Consider the following 20,840-nt stretch of genomic DNA (forward strand, 5'->3'; position numbering starts at 1 on the left):
TCGACGCATGCGCTGTCAGCTGCTGTGTCTAGTTTCCTCTGCCTCAGCTGCTCATGGAGGTGTTAGAAGAACATGCATTAGCTGCAGCTATAGTGCTGTAAGTGTTGGTGTTGAACAGGTGAAACCAGCATGGAGGTGACAGCAGCCCGCAGGTCGTTCCTCTGTGATATCGGTGAGCACCTTATTGATTAACAAACAGCTGACATGCAGCTACTGTAAACAATGTGAAGACTGGAGGTCGATTCTGTTGACGTCTGGTTAAGATTATTAGCGCGTGCACGTGACCTGCTCGTGACACTCACTTTTTGTGTCATATCAAGAGTTAACAATAATAATGATTATGATAAAAATAATACTAATAAAAATAATGATGTTAGTAAAAATAAAAATAATTATAACAATAATAATGATTATGATAAAATAATACTAATAAAAATAATGATGATAATAAAAATAAAAATAATTATAACAATAATAATGATTATGATAAAAATAATACTAATACAAATAATGATGTTAGTAAAAATAAAAATAATTATAACAATAATAATGATTATGATAAAATAATACTAATAAAAATAATGATGATAATAAAAATAAAAATAATTATAACAATAATAATGATTATGATAAAAATAATACTAATACAAATAATGATGATAATAAAAATAATTCTAATACAAATAATGATGATAATAAAAATAATTATAACAATAATAATGATGATAATAAAAATAATAATACAAATAATGATGATAATAAAATAAAAATAATTATAACAATAATAATAATGATAATAAATAATAATACTTATAAAAATAATGATGATAATAAAATAATTATAACAATAATAATGATGATAATAAATAATAATAATAATAATAATACAAATAATGATGATAATAAAAATAAAAATAATTATAACAATAATAATGATGATAAATAATAATAATAATAAAATAATGAGGATAATAAAAATAAAAATAATTATAACAATAATTATGATTATAATAAATAATAATAATAATAAAATAATGAGGATAATAAAATAAAAATAATTATAACAATAATTATGATTATAATAAAATAATACTAATACAAATTATGATAATAAAAACAATTATAACAATAATAATGATGATAATAACAATAATAATGATGATAATAATAATAATAATAAAATAATGGTGTAGTGATATTTTCATTAAGTTAAACAGATACTATATTGAATAGTCTGGCTCATTACATAAATTTCCTACTGAAATATAATAGATGTCTACTGCATGACGTCATGATATACTGTGTATTATCTAAACTGGGGGAGAATATTTCTGAGTAGCATCCTAGAGTTAACTCTAGGATATCATGTAGTCATGCAGTAGACATCTATTATATCTCATTAGGAAATGTATGTAATTACCCAGATTATTCAATATAGTATCTATTTAACTTAATGAAAATATCACTACACCATTATTTTATTATTATTATTATTATTATTATTATTATTATTATTATTATTATTATTATTATTATTTTTAATCATCATTATTATTGTTGTTTTTATCATCATTCACATATCTGGAGGTCAGAGATCAAGGGACCCCTTTGAAAATGTCCATAAGGGCTCCTTGGCTGAAAGAAGATGACATAGGCCACTTAAAATAGCAGCTTTATAAAAAGCTCTCAAATCTTTGGAGACTAGAAACACTGAACAGAGCTTTCATTGTACCCTTGTATCTGTATATGTGTCACTGTCTGTGTAAAGGCTTCTGGGCCGACCGGACCGCCCTGCATGAGGCAGCGTCCCACGGCAGGGCCCTGCAGCTCAAACAGCTGCTAGAGAGCGGAGCGTCGGTCAACGTGGTGACGGTGGACAACATCACCCCGCTCCATGACGCTTGCATACAGGCTCATCCCAACTGTGCCCGGCTGCTGCTGGAGGCTGGAGCCCAGGTGGGATAACCCCCTCCCCCCCCATGGTCCTCCTACCGCCATATATGGAGGACCAAACATGACTTATATGTGTCATTATTAAAAAACATGCTCAAATCATAACATGGCAAACTGCAGCCCAACAGGCAACAACAGCTGTCAGTGTGTCAGTGTGCTGACTTGACTATGACTTGCCCCAAACTGCATGTGATCATCATAAAATGGGCATGTCTGTAAAGGGGAGACTCGTGGGTACCCATAGAACCCATTTACATTCACTGATCTGAAGGTCAGAGGTCAAGGGACCCCTTTGAAAATGGACATGCCAGTTTTTACTCGCCAAAATGTTGCGCAAGTTTGGAGCGTTATTGGTTGGTACCGATGGATTCTTTAGGTTTCCTAGTTTCATGTGATACCACTATCTTCACTCTAGCTTAAAACTGAGCCACTACAACCTAAAAATCGCAAGTTGCGTTAAAGAAATTAGTGGCGTTAAAACTAGTTTGTGTTAACGTGTTATTATTAGATATAAGATATTAAGGAAAAACTAAAATGGGAATGGTTTCTGTGGTTGTTCCAGGTTGATGTACGGACTATTCATGGCAGCACTCCTCTGTGTAACGCCTGTGCGTCCGGCAGCCTGGAGTGCGCCAAGATGCTTTTGGAACACGGAGCCAAAGTGAACCCGTCCCTCACAGCTCTCACCGCCTCGCCGCTCCACGAGGCCTGTATACAAGGTAAAACCTCCAGCAGCAGTGAGACGGCCAGTCATATTCTACCCCCGTCAGACGTCTCTTCACTGTGTGTTTACATCCCTCTCAGGTAACGTTGAAGTCGTGAGGTTGATGATAGCCAGCGGGGCCCGGCTGGAGGCGTACGACGTCCACTTTGGTCCGCCGCTCCACATCGCGTGTGCTAAAGGACGCGTGGACTGTGTCAAGGAGCTGCTCAATGCAGGTCAGCAAGAAGGCTGCAGGTCAGAAAGTGTGTTAAAGAGGAAGGACGTCTGTATTAGTATGTGATGAAGTGTTGAATGGCAGGCCCTACTTTCTCTTAACCTGCCTCGGACTCTGATCTCCTACACTGCTCACTTTGCACTTTTACCACAGAGAATAGGCTCCCTTACAAAAAAGTAGTATACTTCAAGTTTAAAAAGTATATTTCCCAAGTATTCTTTATGTAGTAAGTACTAAAATCAATGTACTAGTAGTTTACTTGTTGCTCATTAATACTTCTTGGGACTAAATTGGCCCACTTTTTAGTTTATAAAAATATACTTTCAAGTGTAAGAATAGTAAACTTTGAGTGCACAACTAGTTTACATCTAAGTTGTATTTTGTACTGCAGCTATACTATGAACTATAGTACAAGTGAACTTATAGGTATACTGTTAGTTTACTAGTTATATGCCAACCTTTTAGTTGCAACTTCTCCGCTAGATGCCACCAGATCTTACACTTCTTTATGAAAAAAAATGTCACATTGTAATGTAGAAAAACACATCTTCCTCATTTTAAATCCTTATGGTAGGAATATAAATCAACACTAGTGAGCAACTGATTCCTTCTGAAATCAAACAGGCCTGAGCTCATCTTAACTTCCTGCAGGCGCCAACGTGAACTCCGTTAAGTTCCACGAGAGAGCTCTGCACCACGCAGCGAGAGTCGACGTGGAGGACATGATCGAGCTGCTGATGGAGTTCGGAGCCGACGTGTACGCCACCGACAACCAGGGAAGAAAGCCCGTGGACTACACGACGCCCGCGTCTCCCGCTCACACCTGCCTCGTGTTTTATGAAAGTGAGCTTCAGAGAGCAGTCTCAGGTTTTATCTTTTAAATCGCGATAACCTGGTTTACTAAAAAAACCTCTTTCTTGTCCTTGACAGGTAATCCTCTGAGCCTGCAGCAGCTTTGTAGAATCACCGTGAGGACGAGGCTCGGTACTAGAGCCTCGGAGGTCATAGGTCAGCTGGACATATCCCACCGCATCCACAGCTACCTCCGCTACTGTGAGCATCCTGCATCACTATAGAGTGAATGGATTTCTAAGCCTGTATGAGAGACTGCTGTTTGATATTATACTTAAAGCAACTCTTAAAAGAAGCGTCACAGAAAACATTATCCGGATCTTATAATTAAAGATATATATTAAGTTTAGGGCTGAACCATTTAGAAAAAATATCTAATTGTGATTATTTTGACTGATATTGCAATCAGTTTGCCATGTTATGATGTGAGCATATTGTTTTATGCTAAATGCAGTACCTGTGAGGGTTTCTGGATCAATATCTGTCATTGATTTGTGTTGTTAAATGATTTACAATAATAAATATATACATACATTTGCATAAAGCAGCATATTTGTCCACTCCCATGTTGATAAGAAGATTAAATACTTGATAAATCTCCCTTTAAGGTTAATTTAGAAGAGATACAAAATGTGCAATGAATTTAAAAAACATATTTAAATGATTATGGTGTGATTTTTTTTCTGTATCAAACAAAGATGTTTTCTGAAGTCTGTAAAATATGATGTGTAGGCCAGGACATCTCTGCATATTATTTATTTAAAATTGGTATTTTGACACGTATTTCACCTTTAACAAATATTGCGCCTCCTGCGGTTTAAAAATTGCAGTATTATTACATTACATATTGTGATTTTGATGAATTGCACAGCCTCAATTAAGTTATTCATATTTCTTCACGTGACTCAGGATTGATGTCATCACTGCTGCTTAATGTTGTATAGTATCAATAAATAAATAATTTACACATTTTCTACACATGCAGTTTATTGAATTTGTTTTGGGTCAGAAGTTTTTAAGTTAATGGAAGACATTTCAAGCATATCATACTCGGGAAAACCTCCAGTTTGTCTTAAAGGTAAAGATGAACGTTACTTATTTAGAATAGTCAGAATGACGGCACTGAAGCAAATAACAAACAAAAGGGTGGAAAAGAAAAACTAAACCCCCAGATTTTATTAAGTGGAAAATTTGGATGTTTTTGAGAAGAGAAAAAATATAGCTATATACTGTAGGTACACATGGGTTAGCACGCATGCACATATACATACATGCATACATGGAAGTGACCTCCTCTGCACCCCTTTTTTAAAATTAATTATTAATATCAATATTATTATTTTTTCTCTCTTTGTATTATTATTATTATTATTATTATTATTATTATTTTCTCTCCCTTTATATTTTTTTTCTCTCTTTGTATTATTATTATTATTATTATCTTTTCTCTCTTTGTATTATTATAATTTTTTCTCTCTTTGTATTATTATTATTATTATTATTTTTTTTCTCTCTTTGTATTATCATTATTATCATTATTATTATTATTATTATCATTATTATTTTTTCTCTCTCTTTGTATTATCATTATTATCATTATTATTATTATTATTTCTCTCTTGTATTATTATCATTATTATTATTTTTTCTCTCTTTGTATTATTATTATGATTTTTTTCTCTTTGTATTATTATTATTATTATAATAATAATAATAATAATTATTATTTGTATTATTATTATTTATTTTCTTTTATTTAATGCTGATGTTTTCTCCTGTGTACTTATTTTGTTTGTTTCTAAGCTCAGTTACTTACAAAATAGTTTATAAACAATTGTAATTACAAACTGTAAATTGCATATATGAAAACAACCTCGAAAAAAAATAAAGTAGAAAAAAAATAATGTTGTATAGTCATATAATATTGTGTATTATGTTGCATAATTTATCCTGACACAGAAGACACATTTGTTCCCTTGTTCAACCCACAGATCCTTAAATAACCTCTGTGGTGTTAAAAACGACAAGTCCCAGCATGCTCTTCGGTTTCCAAGCGTGTCACATGACTCCAGCCGCATGTAAACACTAGCAGGACGCGGCTGTTTACAAACCTGTCTCTGTGTCTCTGTGTCTCTCTGTCTCTGTCTCTGGTTAGTCCTCGTTCACAGATAAAGACCAGAGGACAGAGAGGATGGAGGTAGAAAACGCTCGTCCCTATTTCTTTGGAGATATCGGTGAGTATGAATTAAAGACAACAACACAGCTGTGAGCTAATTCAGCTGTTACCTGTTGTAGGTGTTACATGAATTAACAATTTATTAGTAAACTGAGCAATGTTTTGGGAGGCTCTTTCAAATGAAAAAGTTTAAATTAAAATTAGAAAAAAATATATTTAATAAATAAATTAAAAAAAAGTTATTTCAGGAACTGGCCCATTTCTTTTAATTTTTTTTAAATGCATTATTCAGTTAAATAATTATTCAACTTTTTATTGCATTAAATGTATTCATGGTGTTTTTTATACTATGGCACCAAAGACAGTAGTTGGTGTTAATTTACTGTTAAAATTAAAATGATTTCACCTGAAATTACTCTCTTTTTATATATTGACCCATTTTACCTGCTGATACTCTCAAAATACCAAAACAAGTTTTTCTATGAGCTGGCTAATTCATCTGTTAACTGTTGTAGGTTGCTAATATTGGCAGGCTATAGTGTTACATGAAGCAGAGTTATATATATATATATGCTAATTAAGCATGACATAGTAAACTTCACTCATCACTAATAAGGATGACTAAACAATTTATTAGTAAACTGAGCAATGTTTTGGGAGGCTCTTTCAAATGAAAAAGTTTAAATTTAAATAATAAAAAATATTTTTAAAAAAAATAATAATAAATTAAATAAATAAAAAAAAAAAGTTATTTTAGGAACTGGCCCATTTTTTTTTTTTTTAAATGCATTATTCAGTTAAATATTTGTTCAACTTTTTATTGTATGAAATGTGAGAGCCTCTTGTCACTAATAAGGATGACAAAGCAATTTATTGGTAAACTTTACAAACAAAGCAAAAATGTTTATGAGCAATGTTTTGGGAGGCTCTTTCAAATAAAAAAGTTTAAATTTAAATAATAATAAAAATATATATATATATATATATATATATAAAAGAAAAATGTTATTTGTGGTACTGGTACATTTTTTAAGTCTATTTAAATGCATTAATCAGTTAAATAATTATACAACTTTTGATTGCATGAAATGTATTTATGGTGTTTTTTATACTATGGCACCAAAGACAATAGTTAAAACTAAAATTATTTCAGCTGAAATTACTCTCTTTTTATATATTGACCCATTTTACCTGCTGATACTCTCATAATTCCAAAACAATTATTATAATTTTTTTTATCAAATAAACATTTAAGAGACCCATGCCAATTTATAAAAAAGATATCATTAGATCTCATGCATCGCTTATTTAATGGTCTTATAAATCATTTTACTCCATCCTACATTATTTACAGAGACAGTTCCAGCTCAGCTACAATAAAAAGAGATAAAGAATTAAGATGTTTGTGACACTAATACTGAATGATAACCCCCCCCCGCAGGCTGCTGGGTGGAGAGAACAGAGGTGCACAAGGCGGCGTCCCTCGGCCAGACCTCGCAGCTGCAGCACCTCATCCAGAGCGGAGCTTCAGTCAACATGGTGGCGGTGGACTCCATCACGCCGCTGCACGAGGCCTGCCTCCGTGGAGCGGTCCAGTGTGTCCGGCTGCTGCTGGACGCCGGAGCCCAGGTGAGCCAGGAGACGGACCGGACCGGACCGGAGTAGGGCTGCCCCCCCCCCCAATACCATTTTTTGGGGCACCTCTACACATAACAAACAGCGATATCCGTCTGAGAATAACTAACGATAATTCATGTTGAATATGAATAATGAATACTGTTGAGGGATTATTCCTGATTTCATGGGCTATTTGGGGATTCATACATTATATATATATATATGTATGTATATATATATATACATACATATATATATATATATATATATATAAAAAAGCAAAAAACGGAGCATTCGAATTAGGGATGCACCGATACCACTTTTTTTCAGACCGAGTACAAGTACTTACTTTTGGGTACTCACCGATACCGAGTACCGATACCGAGTACTGATACGAGTACCGATACCGAGTACCGATACTTAACAGCCAGCTGGAGGGTGTGAGCGACACACGTCAGGCTGGGGAGTCCCGCATACGAGGCGGTGCGCCGCCACCGGCTCTAGGTCGGCTTGGAAAGACTCGGGGTGAAGGTGGCTCGCGGCCGCAGCTTTACAGCACTCCCTGCCTGGACCTCGCTGCACCGTGGACAAAGGGCTCGCCGCGCCCTCTCTCCCCGCCGGGGAGGGACGGGGCTCCCTGCTCCCGGTGCGACTGTCGACTGGGCAGGACTGTCCTTAGTGCGCCCCAACCGCGTTGTGCCGCCAGATCCGGGCTTGGCCCACGTAAAAGGCGCCAGGGGTCTGCGTCGATGTCTGCAACCCATCCGACCCGTCTTGAAACACAGACCAAGGAGTCTAACGCGCGCGCGAGTCAGAGGGTGCAAGCAAAACCCCGTGGCTCAATGAAAGTGAGGGCCGGTGCGCGTCGGCTGAGGTGGGATCCCGGCCCAGCGGGGTCGGGCATACCACCGTAAAGTGGTATCGGAGCCGTTTTGCGAGTACGAGTACATGAGCACAGTATCGGACCCGATACCCGATACTGGTATCGGTATCGGTGCATCCCTACATAGCAGCGAGTTATCAGACAAATTGAGTGAATGAGGAGAGGATGAGAAGTTGAAGTCCTTAATCTGTGCTGTATATAATCCTATGTCCCATGATGCATCTCAGGTGGACGCGAGGAACGTCGACGGGAGCACCCCGCTGTGCGACGCCTGTTCCGGCGGTAGTTTGGAGTGTGTTAAGCTCTTGCTGGATCGCGGCGCCAAGACCAACCCTGCTCTGACCTCCCGCACGGCCTCGCCTCTCCACGAGGCCTGCATGGGAGGTGAGAGCCCCGTCTCACTGGGACATTAATCTTTTATAAATAAACTTAATATGACTCAATATCCTCGTGTTGGTTTCCAGGAAAGTCCGACTGCGTGAGGCTCCTGATTGCCATGGGTGCCGGTCTGGAGCCGTACGACCTTTACTACGGAACCCCGCTACACGTGGCTTGTGCTAACGAACACACGGACTGTGTCAAACAGCTGCTCAATGCAGGTGAGAGGTCGGGGGGGCAAAGCAGGTCGGGCAAATGCACCAAACCAGATGTCTGGATGAGGAGATGGGTGTTGTGATTCCAGTGCTGGTGTTACTTGAGGACAGGTTATCTGGTCTGTAATGATACCCCCCCTCTGCTACCTCAGCTGAAGCTGTGGTACCAGACACCGAGCAGACACCAGGCCGATTCAGTACAACTTGTGAATACTTTCCTTGATTTCCCACCTTCCAGAGGTCTGTACCACGAAGCAGGATTTGGCGTTAGCGAGGTAACTTCAGGGTTTAACCCTTCAGGGTTTTCAGTCCTACGAAGGTGGTTCACTTCTTACCGAGGTAGATCACCATGGTAACTGATGCTGAACTGATGCTGAACTGATGCTGAACTGATGCTGAACCCCCCGAAGAAGTTATCCACCTTCGTAGGACACAAAACCCTGAATCTCGCTAACCCCAAATCCTGCTTCGTAGTCCAGGCCTCTGGTGTGAATTTGGCGTTATCCTTCAAGAGCTGACATTAACATCCTTTTCTTTTCCCCTTTTAGGTGCTAAAGTGAACGCTGCCAGGTTCCACGACACGCCGCTGCACAACGCTGCTAAAAACACGCGAGTGGAGATGGTGGAGATACTGGTGGAGTTCGGGGCCAACATCTACGCCAGAGATCAGCACGACAGGAAACCCGTGGATTACACCACGCCGGGCTCTCCCTCTGCGACCTGCCTACGCTTTTATGAGAGTAAGTCTTCATTCTAACGTCAGAGATCTAACAGTTTGTGTGTAGATGCCTTTTAATCACTGCAGTGTCGACGTAGCGCCAGCAGATGGTGAGCAAGGATCATATTTCACTTCCAGGAAGTCTCAGACAGATGACAGCTGTTGTTGTTGTTGTTTACCATGTATAGATTAGCCAACGGAGAAACCGGATGCATATCAGAAGGTGATGATTTACACCCACTGAGCTTTATATAGAAAGTGGAGCACCGTGTGAAACTGTTTTTAGACTTTAAATACAACATCTAGTTACCAATCACACTCCAATACTCACACAGACCAGACCAGTTACTTTCATCTGAGTCATTCCTGTTACGCTGCAGCATTTCTGTCCCCATATTTCTTCATATTTTCTTTAAAATGTGTTAAATATTTATAACAAATGGCTTAAATTATAGATTAAAGTCTTCTTTATAGCATAAACAAAGAATAAAAATACTTTTATTTTTACTTTACTGAGCTTGTTTTGGTACATGTGCTTGATTTTACCACGTCTCCAGTGCAAAGAAATCAACTTCTACAAGAACTATGAAATTATAAAATACGCAAAATATTCTTAAATTAATGTATAAGCCATGTTAAACTACTCTGATTATTTATTTATTTATTTATTTATTTATATATGCATATATAAATCAGGGCTGTCAACGCAATAATAACACGTTAATGCAAATTTGTTTTAACGCCACTAATTTCTTTAACGCAACTTGTGATGTTCAGGTTGTAGCGGGCTCTGTTTTAAAGCTAGAGTGAAGATACTGGTATCATATGAAACTATAAAACCTGATGAATCCATCGGTACCAACCATGTCAGACTAGCTGGTCATGAAGGAGGTTAAATAACGCTCCAAACTTACACAACATTTTGATGAGGAAAAACTGGCACGGACATTTTCAAAGGGGTCCCTTGACCTTTGACCTCCAGATCAGTGAATGTAAATGGGTTCTCTGGGTACCCACGAGTCTCCCCTTTACAGACATGCCCACTTTATGATAATCACATGCAGTTTGGGGCAAGTCATAGTCAAGTCAGCACACTGACACACTGACAATGACTGATATATTTGACCTCAGGACATTTACTAAAAATCGTAATACATATCGAATCGGCACACAAATATCTTGATATTATCGAATCTGGAGATCGGCGTCTCGTCCCAGCCCTACAGGTCTATAGACCAGTATAAACCAGTCTAAATGTCTGATGAAAAATCCATCTTCTGAGGCTGAAATGTTGCTGCAGGAACAGGAAATGACCCGTCTTCCTCCTTCTCTCTGTTCCTGCGTGCAGCCACCCCCATGAGTCTGCAGCAGCTCAGCAGGCTGGCTGTGAGGACCAAGCTGGGAACCAGAGCTCTGAAGGTCATAGGTCAACTGGACGTACCGAAACTCATCATGGGCTACCTCCGCTACCAGTGAGCGTCGCCTGGAGGAGAAGACTGAAGAGCTACCGCACAATACTGAGGAGAACACAGCAAAAGGTGCCGCTGCATTAGACATGATAATAGTAGACACAGTTTAGTGATGAGCGCTTCTTCTTTTCACCTTTCACCTCAAGACAGCTCCTCTGGTGGAGTTGTTTTGGTGTCCAAATGAAATTCATTCGTTGTGTTTAGACTCGTGCTAATGACTTGATTTTAACTTGTTTAAAGAATTACTATAACACAAACTCCTTAGCCTAGACAGACAGAAAATACATCTGTAATAGCTCCACAACTAGCAGGCCTCTATATGCATGATCTTGGTCTCTGTGGATAGGTAAGACCTCAGAGAATTCATCCCCAGTAACACTGTGACTGTTACTCTGCCTGAGTAAACTGGGATGAACTAAAGGAAACAATTTACATTTTGATCCTCTCCTAAAATGTTTTCTAGATCAGACAGTGGATAAAACCATTATAGCAATGATGACATCAATGAGGTCATTCAGCAACTCCTCGACTACATCTGTGCCAAAGCAGATATAAATAACACAAAGCACATAGATTCTACAAAGAGTTTAGTCAGGATAGGACCAGGAGGACTCTCCGTTTGGCACACTTGGATACCCGAAGTGTGCCAAATGGGTTTTCTACCTCTTGAAAGTGAATCTGGTTCTAAAATACTCCTGATATCCACTACAGGAGGCTACGTGCACACAGTGGAGCCTTCGGCCGTGACGTTTACCCTGAGCGTCATCTCATTCTACCGTTGTGCATCATCTCATTCTACCGTTGTGCATCATCTCATTCTACCGTTGTGCATCATCTCATTCTACCGTTGTGCATCATCTCATTCTACCATTGTGCATCATCTCATTCTACCGTTGTGCATCATCTCATTCTACCGTTGTGCATCATCTCATTCTACCGTTGTGCATCATCTCATTCTACCATTGTGCATCATCTCATTCTACCGTTGTGCATCATCTCATTCTACCGTTGTGCATCATCTCATTCTACCGTTGTCCACAGTAGAACATCAATAAACAACAACAACTAAACTGTATAATTCTGACTCCTGATGGAGATGTTTTAATATACCAATGAAATATGATCAAGTAGATAATAACAAATAAGATCAATAACAATGTAAATAAGATAACAAAAAAAGAATCCAAAGTCAAGTACGTACATTCGATATAAAAACTAAAATATTATAAAGTAAAAATTATAATTTCCCGTTGATTTTGTAATTCATCTCATCTTCAACCTGTTATCCGGGGTCGGGTCGCAGGGGTCAACAGCTTCCAGCAGGAGACCCCAAACTTCCCTTTCCCCGGGCCACATTAACCAGCTCTGACTGGGGGTTTTTGATTTTGTAATTAAAATATTGAAATCGTTGCCAAACAAAAAAATGTTGTGACAAAATACACTTGTGTTTTTTTTTAGTCGCGCTACGGTCTCGTCTTTTAGAAACTATTCATAAACTAGAATGGCACTGAGAGAGCGCAGACCTCCCCCCCCCTCTCCGTGCAGCTTGCGCCATCATTCACATGTATTTTTGTTTATGTTGAGATCAGCTGTTCGTAGCGGAGCAGCGTAAAAACACTTCATTCAAACTGAACAGAAACAGAATAAAACTCACCTAAACCGTCGTCGTTACTCTTTCCAACAATCACCAAGTGTGCTTTGGTCCAACTCAAGAGTTTAATGTGAAAAAACGCTGAATATAATACGTTCCCTCCCCTCCCTCCATCCACTGCTCTCTCTCTGTCCCTCTGCTGGCAGAAGGAAAGAGGCAGGGTGACGCGTCATCAGTTACACTGCGCATGTCTTAAAGCCTGTGGTTATTAAAAAAAATTCCTGAATCCAGATCATGAGCCGGATCGCCACTAAAATATAATGGATTGTTCATTGTGCCACACCCCACCCCTCCAAAAAATGTCATTGAAATCCATCACAGACTTTTGGAGTAATCCTCCAAACGGACAATACAACAAGCCAACGCCGGTGAAAACATGACCTCCCTCCTAGGCCTTCGGCCTTAGCGGAGGTTATAAAAACCACCACAGCATTTAATGAAGTTTCTAAAGACAGAGTTTTAACACACAGCTCAGCAGAACCCGGTACCGTAAGAGACCCCGGGGTAGACCCAGAAGACGCTGGAGAGATTATATATCTGGTCTGGTCTGGGAACGCATGGGGGTCCCCTCCAGGACGAGCTGGAAAACGTTACTGGTGAGAGGGACGTCTGGGATACCCTGCTCCCTACCCCCGTAACGTATTGTTTTATAGCTTTCATGGAAACATAACTGGTTGGATTTGGACACTTAACCTGCAGACAGGAAATGATAATCCTAAAATAGAAACCCAACAACATCAGAACTCATCTGCTCCGTTTGGTTCCCTTCATGGTAAACGATCCCAGTCACAGGTTGATAAACATGAGCGTGATTTCTTTTAGTTAGCTTTAGTTGTTTCCATTGGAAGCACCAGTGTGTAATCTTAAATATAAACCGCCGCTATAAAAGTCTTAAAATAGCATTTAATGTTAAATAAATAGAAGCTTAATGTGCACTACAAGAGAAGAGTGGGTTTCTAATATTAGAGACCACTTCAGATGGGGTTTTTTTGTGTCAGAGCTCCGGGTGAGGAAGAGGACAGATGGTTTGTTTTTGGCAACGGAGGCAACATCGGTAGTCGTTTATCTAAAAGGTTGCTGGATTGAATCCTGGATTTGCCGGGACGGTGCGTGCACCAACTCACGCTGAGTAGCAGTTATATGAAGTCAACAACAGGCTGTTTCTTATAAAGAAATGTAGCTGTAGCTGTCGCAGTGACGCTCTCCAGATGCTGCTCCGCTTCATCTCCCATCGCTGTGATTCACGCCCCGCTGCACCTCAGCGACAGGTCTTTGTTTCAAGGAGACAGTTGAAGATCCTGGCGACCTATTTATTTATAGCTCCGTGTCTAAATCTGCTCGTAGAGAGGACCCGGAGAGCTCAGCGAGGTCTGAAGTCTTTTTAGAAGAAGGTGCAGGAAGTTGTTTATGAATTCCATAAAGTGTTTTATTGGTTCTCTTCGAAGTTGACCTGTTTTTTAACTCCATGGAGGTTGAATCAGGCCGAACTAGGGATGTTCATAATTAACCGTTTAACCGTTAGCCGACAAAGGTCTTCAGCTCGCTTGAGCGGAGCGGAGGAGTTGTAGTATCGTAGCATTTATTCAGCAACAAATGAACTGTACACTGCTACACCTACGTTCACAGCTAGAACGCCACCAACAACCTCACACTCACCGCCAACACACACACACACGGTCGTTAAAGTTACGTCGCGCTGACAGAATGTATGTGTGTGGCGGCGGCGAGTAAGAAGCACAAATACACACACTGTTTGTCGGACAATCGCTATCGTTACACCGGGCAGACACACAGCGGACGCGAGGCACAAATCTTGTCGGTTAACGGTTAATAATCGGTTAACGAGGGTCGGTTATCGGTTAAGAACATTTTTCAAAATGAGCATCCCTAGGCCAAACATTATGATGTTGTTGCCGTGGAGATAGGACATCTTTGTCACAGGAACACACATTCCAACAGTGACCTTTTGTAGTATAGTTTAGTATTTCGTGATTCTCAGCCGTCACTCATGTTGAAGCTGCATTAGGCTAAATAATAATACTGTCTCATCAACCTAAATCACAAAGTGTGCCCTCAGCAGAGAGAAGCTGACTGAAAAGCTTCATTGTTGCTCTGTTTGAAAACCTCTTCACCCAAAAGGACCCGAAACATTCAGACAATACCTGTGACGTCTGACTAAAGTTACATGTCGGAGCTGTCATCTTGCTGTGTCGTTGTTCAAGGCTCTAGCAAGCTACAAATATTTGGTGAAGCATTTCAGAGATGGAGATATAATGTTGCTAATAGTTAAACTTAGCCTCGTGCTAACCGAACCCGTCTTGGCAGGCGAGCTCGCCGCTCACGCAGAAGTCTAAACTATGTTGTTTTTGAAAGGCTAAACGCCAACAAATGTGGTCGAAGCAGAATATTTGGTTAGATAAAAACATGTTGTGAATTTTGAAAACCACTGGAATCTAATTCTACAAATAATATAATACTAATAATATGAGTGTAGTCTGATATTTACTGTGTAGAAATACCGGGTTTAAACTAGGAATGCACCGATCCGATACCGGTGTTTAATTAATAAGCTGTTTGCCTCACTGTGTGGAAGTGACTGGGATCATTCTGTTATGTGTAAGACAACATCAAGCTGGACTTAAACATTGTTTTCCTAACTTTGCAAAACAAAATGTAACAAATAAATACATAGATATAAATGTACTGCATTGTTATTTATTATTAAAATAATGAATCGTACACCAGCAGCTTCAAACTTAAACAGGAATTACAGTTCAAGTGTAAACCTTTTTAATGCAGCAACAAATTGCTCAAAACTTAACCAGGAATTAAAATACCAGTATATAATGTATAACATACATAAACATAAAATTGAACTGAATAGATCGGCTCGTTTGTCACCGATACCGATCCAGCTATTTGAGTCGGTATCGGACCAGATATCCGCTCCGGTGTCGGTGCATCTCTAGTTTAAACACAATAAATAGACATGCAAACTTAAAGTTAGAATTTGAATGTCAACGTTATGAATGAAGCTTTGAATTATTCGGCACAGCCCCAATACCAGCTGATGTTATTAATATTATTGTTTTTAAATAAACCCATAACATGACAGAGACAGTTTCTAATCTACCTCAAATATATTTTTGCATTTCTGTTCTACAATATCTTATTATTTATTAGTCGACATGTTGTACGTACTCATAATATCAACCCAGTCGGGATCTAATTATCATGGCATGGTATGCAGTCGACACAAGCCACACTTACGCACAGACACGGCAGATCTGCTGGTTCCATTTTGTGCAACTCTTAAGATCTTTTTTTCCCCCTTCGGTGTATATAAGGTATAAAACAGCATCCACGTGCAGTGTGCTGAGGTCACCCTGCAGGATTCTGGGGTGTTTTAAGTTCAGCGTTTTCATATCTTTTGCTTCTATCTGCCAGCGGGCTCCATTAACCTCACGCAGCCTAGAAGAGCAAGAGGTCACCTGTCAGCTCTCGTAGAGCTCTGCAGTTGCGTGTTTACCGTTTGTCTGACACATTTATACGAAGCATTCATAAGCAATATTTCACGCTCGTCCAAATCTCTCCGTTCACTCCCCTGAAACGTGCCCGGGCTGCACGATGCTGGCTTGAATGTGGAGCTCGTCTGCTGCGCTCCGTAAATATGCCAAAGCTCTCACAGTTTGTTTAATCCAAAAAAATATAAATTCCTAGAAACCAATCTTCCATCATTACAAGATATTTTGACTAGTTTTCATGCTGCAAAAATGCAGTCTGGCTCGTTACAGCCTGTAAATAATCTCAAAGCACAGATCTCTCCTTCTTTCCCCTTTAAGACTTTAAATATCTGACCTGGTACAGTTTCTACTTGCGGCTCCTCAAACAGCAGAGAGGGACCGGAACAAGCCGAGGAGAGTAGGGCAGGCATGCAGGGAATGTCCAGTTATCTAAGATGAGGAGTAATGGTCCTTGCTCTAATGTTGACCTCCGGAGTGGTTGGGTTGTTTTGGAAGCGTTCCTCCTGGTTTCGTCAGGTTAAACACGGCTGAAGTGTTTATTGTCATATTAAAGTGAATAAACGTCACACTGATTTATCTGGAGTCATCCCACATAAATATTTATCTGAAGCTGTACAGAAGTGCTGCTCTGAATATAATGGAAATGTTGATTTATTGAATAAACTATACCGTTGACATGTTGTTGTCTTCTTCATGTTTTTGCATGAATCTGGCTTTTCATACGCGTGCACGCTGGACTGTAACGTCCTCACGGTGACGTCTGTCTGTCTGCTGAAGAACAGAACATAGATAGATGTTTCATCCTCACAACACAGCCTGGTTGGTACTGTGCTGCATAAATAATATACAATATTTCAACATTTCCTTCCTATAGACAGGATTCAGGATGTTAACATAGCATGCATTTTAGTGTCTCTGTTGTGCCCATGGATGTATTGTACATCCCATGGTGTCATTGCAAAAGCATAGCTCTGGTTCCCCCCCCCAGGATTGCAACCGCAAACTATAAAACCTGATGAATCCATCGGTACCAACCATGTCATACTAGCTGGTCATGAAGGAGGTTAAATAACGCTCCAAACTTACACTAAATATTGGCGAGGAAAAACTATCATGTCCATTTTCAAAGGGGTTCCTTGACCTCTGACCTCCAGATCAGTGAATGTAAATGGGTTCTCTGGGTACCCACGAGTCTCCCCTTTACAGACATGCCCACTTTATGATAATCACATGCAGTTTGGGGCAAGTCATAGTCAAGTCAGCACACTGACACACTGACAGCTGTTGTTGCCTGTTGGGCTGCAGTTTGCCATGTTATGATTGGAGCATATTGTTTTATGCTAAATGCAGTACCTGTGAGGGTTTCTGGATCAATATCTGTCATTGTTTTGTGTTGTTCATTGATTTACAATAATAAATATAAACATACATTTACATAAAGCAGCATATTTGTCCACTAAGAGTATTAAATACTTGACAGATGTTCCTTTAAGGTACATTTTGAATAGATCAAAACTTGTATTAATACTGTTTTAATCGATTGACAGCCCTAACATGAACACAAATTAGAGTTAAGAATTAGAAAAGTTTTGATTGTCATGAGACATTTTCTATATTAGTGTTTTTGTTCACGCTCTTCCCGCTGATTTGAAGGTCGACCTCAGATAGAAATAGGGGACTTCCTTGCACCAATCAGAATTTGTCAACATTCGAATCAACATGTGATGACGGTTTGCTGATGTTACATCTGATCGAACCACACCGTATGAAGCAGATTAGCTGAGTTTGTGAGCGTTAAACTCTTTTTCAAAACTTTAAGTTGGATTTTGCTCATTTAATCATGAATATTTAAAGCAACTTAAAGTTTTCAGGGGCTTTAAAGTGTCATTAGGGTTCGAGAAGTTCCAGTAAACTAGTTGGAGCCATAGCAAGTGTATAAAAGATGTGACTGTGTGAGACATTGTATGGCAGCGAAACCTGGCCTGCATACACCCAACAAGGAGCCAGACTGAATACTTTTCACTTGAGGAGTCTCTCCGCAAGATCACGGGCATCTCGTGGGAAGACAGAGTCACCAATGCGGAAGTGCTGGCGAGAGCTAAACTAAGCTCACCTCCATCCATAGCTTCCTGTCTGAACGCCGTGTCAGAAGGCTCCAGCCACGTTCACCGTATGGTAATAGGCAGACTCCCCCGAGGACCTTCTTTACGGACAACTCGTCGTACTCGGCACCAGACACATCGGCCGCCCTCACCTACACCTACCCAAATGGAGAAGACTGGACAGCTGAAGAGGAACGACAGAACCGACTGGAGGAGATGAGGCAAAGGAGGAAAGCCACAGACTACATATGCAGCAAGGATTGCCACTCAAGAAAGTGCAACCCTCGCCAACCGACGTGAAGCATTGTCTGTAAGACAGACAGAGACTGAGATGAGATGATGGTGAGACATTAAGCAGCTTCAGTACCCCCTAATCGATGAGGAGGAAAGTACAGTATGTCCAACAATAAGCTCAGTTACACTGGTTCACCACTAGGCTGCGCCACAGATAAAGAAATGTGCTATCAACCAAACGCTGGTAGTATCAGTGAGCAGACGCCACACAGTGTTTCCCCAGTCAGCATGTGTTCAGGCCCAGAGGGCGAAGAGAACTGTGGTCACTCTCCGGTTAATTAACACAGCTCTCTCAGTCTCATCATGAGAGATGGATCTTCCTCATCACACAGTAAACTTGACAGTAAAAAGAGGAGAGGGGGAAAAAGATGTGGAGTTGTGGATGTGAGGCGTTAAAGCAGACAGACAGGAACTGGGAGGCTTTTTGTTTGAGAGTCAGATAAACAGAGAGCTGGATGCTGTGATGGTCCGATGCTACTCTCCTCCCCGCCCCCCATCACACGCCTCAGCCTGGAAATCACCACCCTGAAACGAGCTGCAGATGTGAGACACCAGATTCTGCAACTGGTTTACACAGCGGTACATAAAGCCCCTTTTAAATTCATACTCATTTTCTGCAGATTCTCTAATATGTGTTAACTTCTACGTCTGTCAATCGATTCAAATAGTTCATTAATCACACTTTTTTTTATCTGTTAAGGAGATTTATCCAGTATTTAATACTCTTATCAACATGGGAGTGGGCTAATAGTCTTGCTTGGCAATAATCACGATATGTCCCTTTTTAAAGGGACTGTATGGAACTTCTTACAACAATCGTTTTTATTGCAAATGAGGGAACACAAACCTAAAAAATGAGACCTTCCGCAGCTTTCTGTGTTTCCCCTCTGAGCCTGTTCGCTGCTTTTTATGTGAAGGACTCGGGTCGGTGTCCCAGCTGATGTGCCTACTCTCTCTCTAGCGCAGCTACAGAGATAGCTTACGGTTGGGTAGAAATGGAGTCTGCTAATGCAGACAAACGACTCAGACTCCAACATCTACTAGTTATAGTGAAACAGAAATGTTTGACCAACGTCCAACGACCAACTAGGATCAACATCGGCCGGTCCTTCGATTCATGGAGGGAGCTTTGTTCGGTTCAAGGTATCAGAACCGGACAGATCAGCTGACTTTACTGCAAAGCGTGTGAAATATATCGTGATATTGTGGGTTTTAGCGGTCGATCAGTCTCGTGTGTGTCGCCTTTCTGTTTTGACCGATGCTCGTTTGCGTCTACGCAGCGCGAGCAACAGGACGATGACTGTCTTTGACTTTGTGTCACTGTTAACAAGTGATTTCTGATTCTTACATAGAGTCCCTTTAATGCAGCTTTCATTTCTCTTTTGTTTTTGACCTCTTCGTTTCTCCTGATCTTTAACATTTGTTTTTCGAGGGTGGTGGCGTTTGATTTGTGCACATCCTGTCTGACCCCGACGGCCTCTGCCGTGACCTGTGGGGCTTAGATATTCCTGTGTAAGTGGAGGTACGCTTTGAAGATCTCCATGAACGGAAGTATCTGACAGCAGCAGCTGTTGGAGTTCTGTCAAAAGAAACGTCCCGGCAGAACTGAAACCACGCAGAAGGAACTGAGACGGAGAGATAGCTCGCTCAGTGAAGCTGAGAAGAGATTACTTGCAGCCTCGGGAACTTTGAGTGAAGATTTCACAAAAGCCGAAAGGGTACATCAGAATTTGAGTTTATTTCTGCCAGCGGTTTATTTTTCTTGGATACTTGCAGAGTTCCCATGTCAAGCCCATTTTTAGCATCAGAATGCTCTGTGCTGTGGCTTACTCTCTCGGGTCAAGGATTGACTCAGTCCAAGTATTTATGAAGAGCTTATGAAGTCTGTAAAGACGATGAGACCCTCGCTGACGTCTTGCAGCATTATCAGGAACACACGACAAAGTCTGAGGGCAGACACTGAGAAAAAAAACATAAAACACTAAACCCTGTACCACAGTAATTCCACAGAAGAACACAGCAAAGCGGTGGTAAAAACAGATTCTGATGAATCCTCTGAGACCCACAATA

The 20,840-nt window shown here is 40.1% G+C and overlaps 2 protein-coding genes and 1 long non-coding RNA gene across 3 annotated transcripts in view; 2 read left to right on the forward strand and 1 right to left on the reverse strand.

Annotated features, from left to right (window-relative positions):
* LOC119482603 overlaps positions 1 to 3,659 on the reverse strand; it is a 23,347-nt gene extending 19,688 nt beyond the window's left edge. Inside the window, exon 1 of the long non-coding RNA XR_005205472.1 lies at positions 3,514 to 3,659. This is a non-coding gene — a long non-coding RNA (uncharacterized LOC119482603). The remainder of the gene's footprint in view (positions 1 to 3,513) is intronic.
* On the forward strand, positions 25 to 4,228 carry asb13a.1 (ankyrin repeat and SOCS box containing 13a, tandem duplicate 1). Its single transcript, XM_037760258.1, has 6 exons — positions 25 to 172; positions 1,769 to 1,956; positions 2,516 to 2,672; positions 2,758 to 2,892; positions 3,543 to 3,734; positions 3,822 to 4,228. The coding sequence occupies exons 1-6, from the start codon at positions 130 to 132 to the stop codon at positions 3,965 to 3,967; spliced, it is 861 nt and encodes a 286-aa protein (XP_037616186.1). The 5' UTR covers positions 25 to 129; the 3' UTR covers positions 3,968 to 4,228.
* A 1,574-nt stretch (positions 4,229 to 5,802) lies between these two features.
* On the forward strand, positions 5,803 to 12,282 carry asb13a.2 (ankyrin repeat and SOCS box containing 13a, tandem duplicate 2). Its single transcript, XM_037760808.1, has 6 exons — positions 5,803 to 5,977; positions 7,361 to 7,548; positions 8,647 to 8,803; positions 8,884 to 9,018; positions 9,561 to 9,752; positions 11,079 to 12,282. The coding sequence occupies exons 1-6, from the start codon at positions 5,935 to 5,937 to the stop codon at positions 11,204 to 11,206; spliced, it is 843 nt and encodes a 280-aa protein (XP_037616736.1). The 5' UTR covers positions 5,803 to 5,934; the 3' UTR covers positions 11,207 to 12,282.
* The last annotated feature ends 8,558 nt before the right edge of the window (positions 12,283 to 20,840 follow it).

This window comes from Sebastes umbrosus, chromosome 23 (assembly GCF_015220745.1).
Source record: "Sebastes umbrosus isolate fSebUmb1 chromosome 23, fSebUmb1.pri, whole genome shotgun sequence".
Classification (NCBI taxonomy): domain Eukaryota; kingdom Metazoa; phylum Chordata; class Actinopteri; order Perciformes; family Sebastidae; genus Sebastes; species Sebastes umbrosus.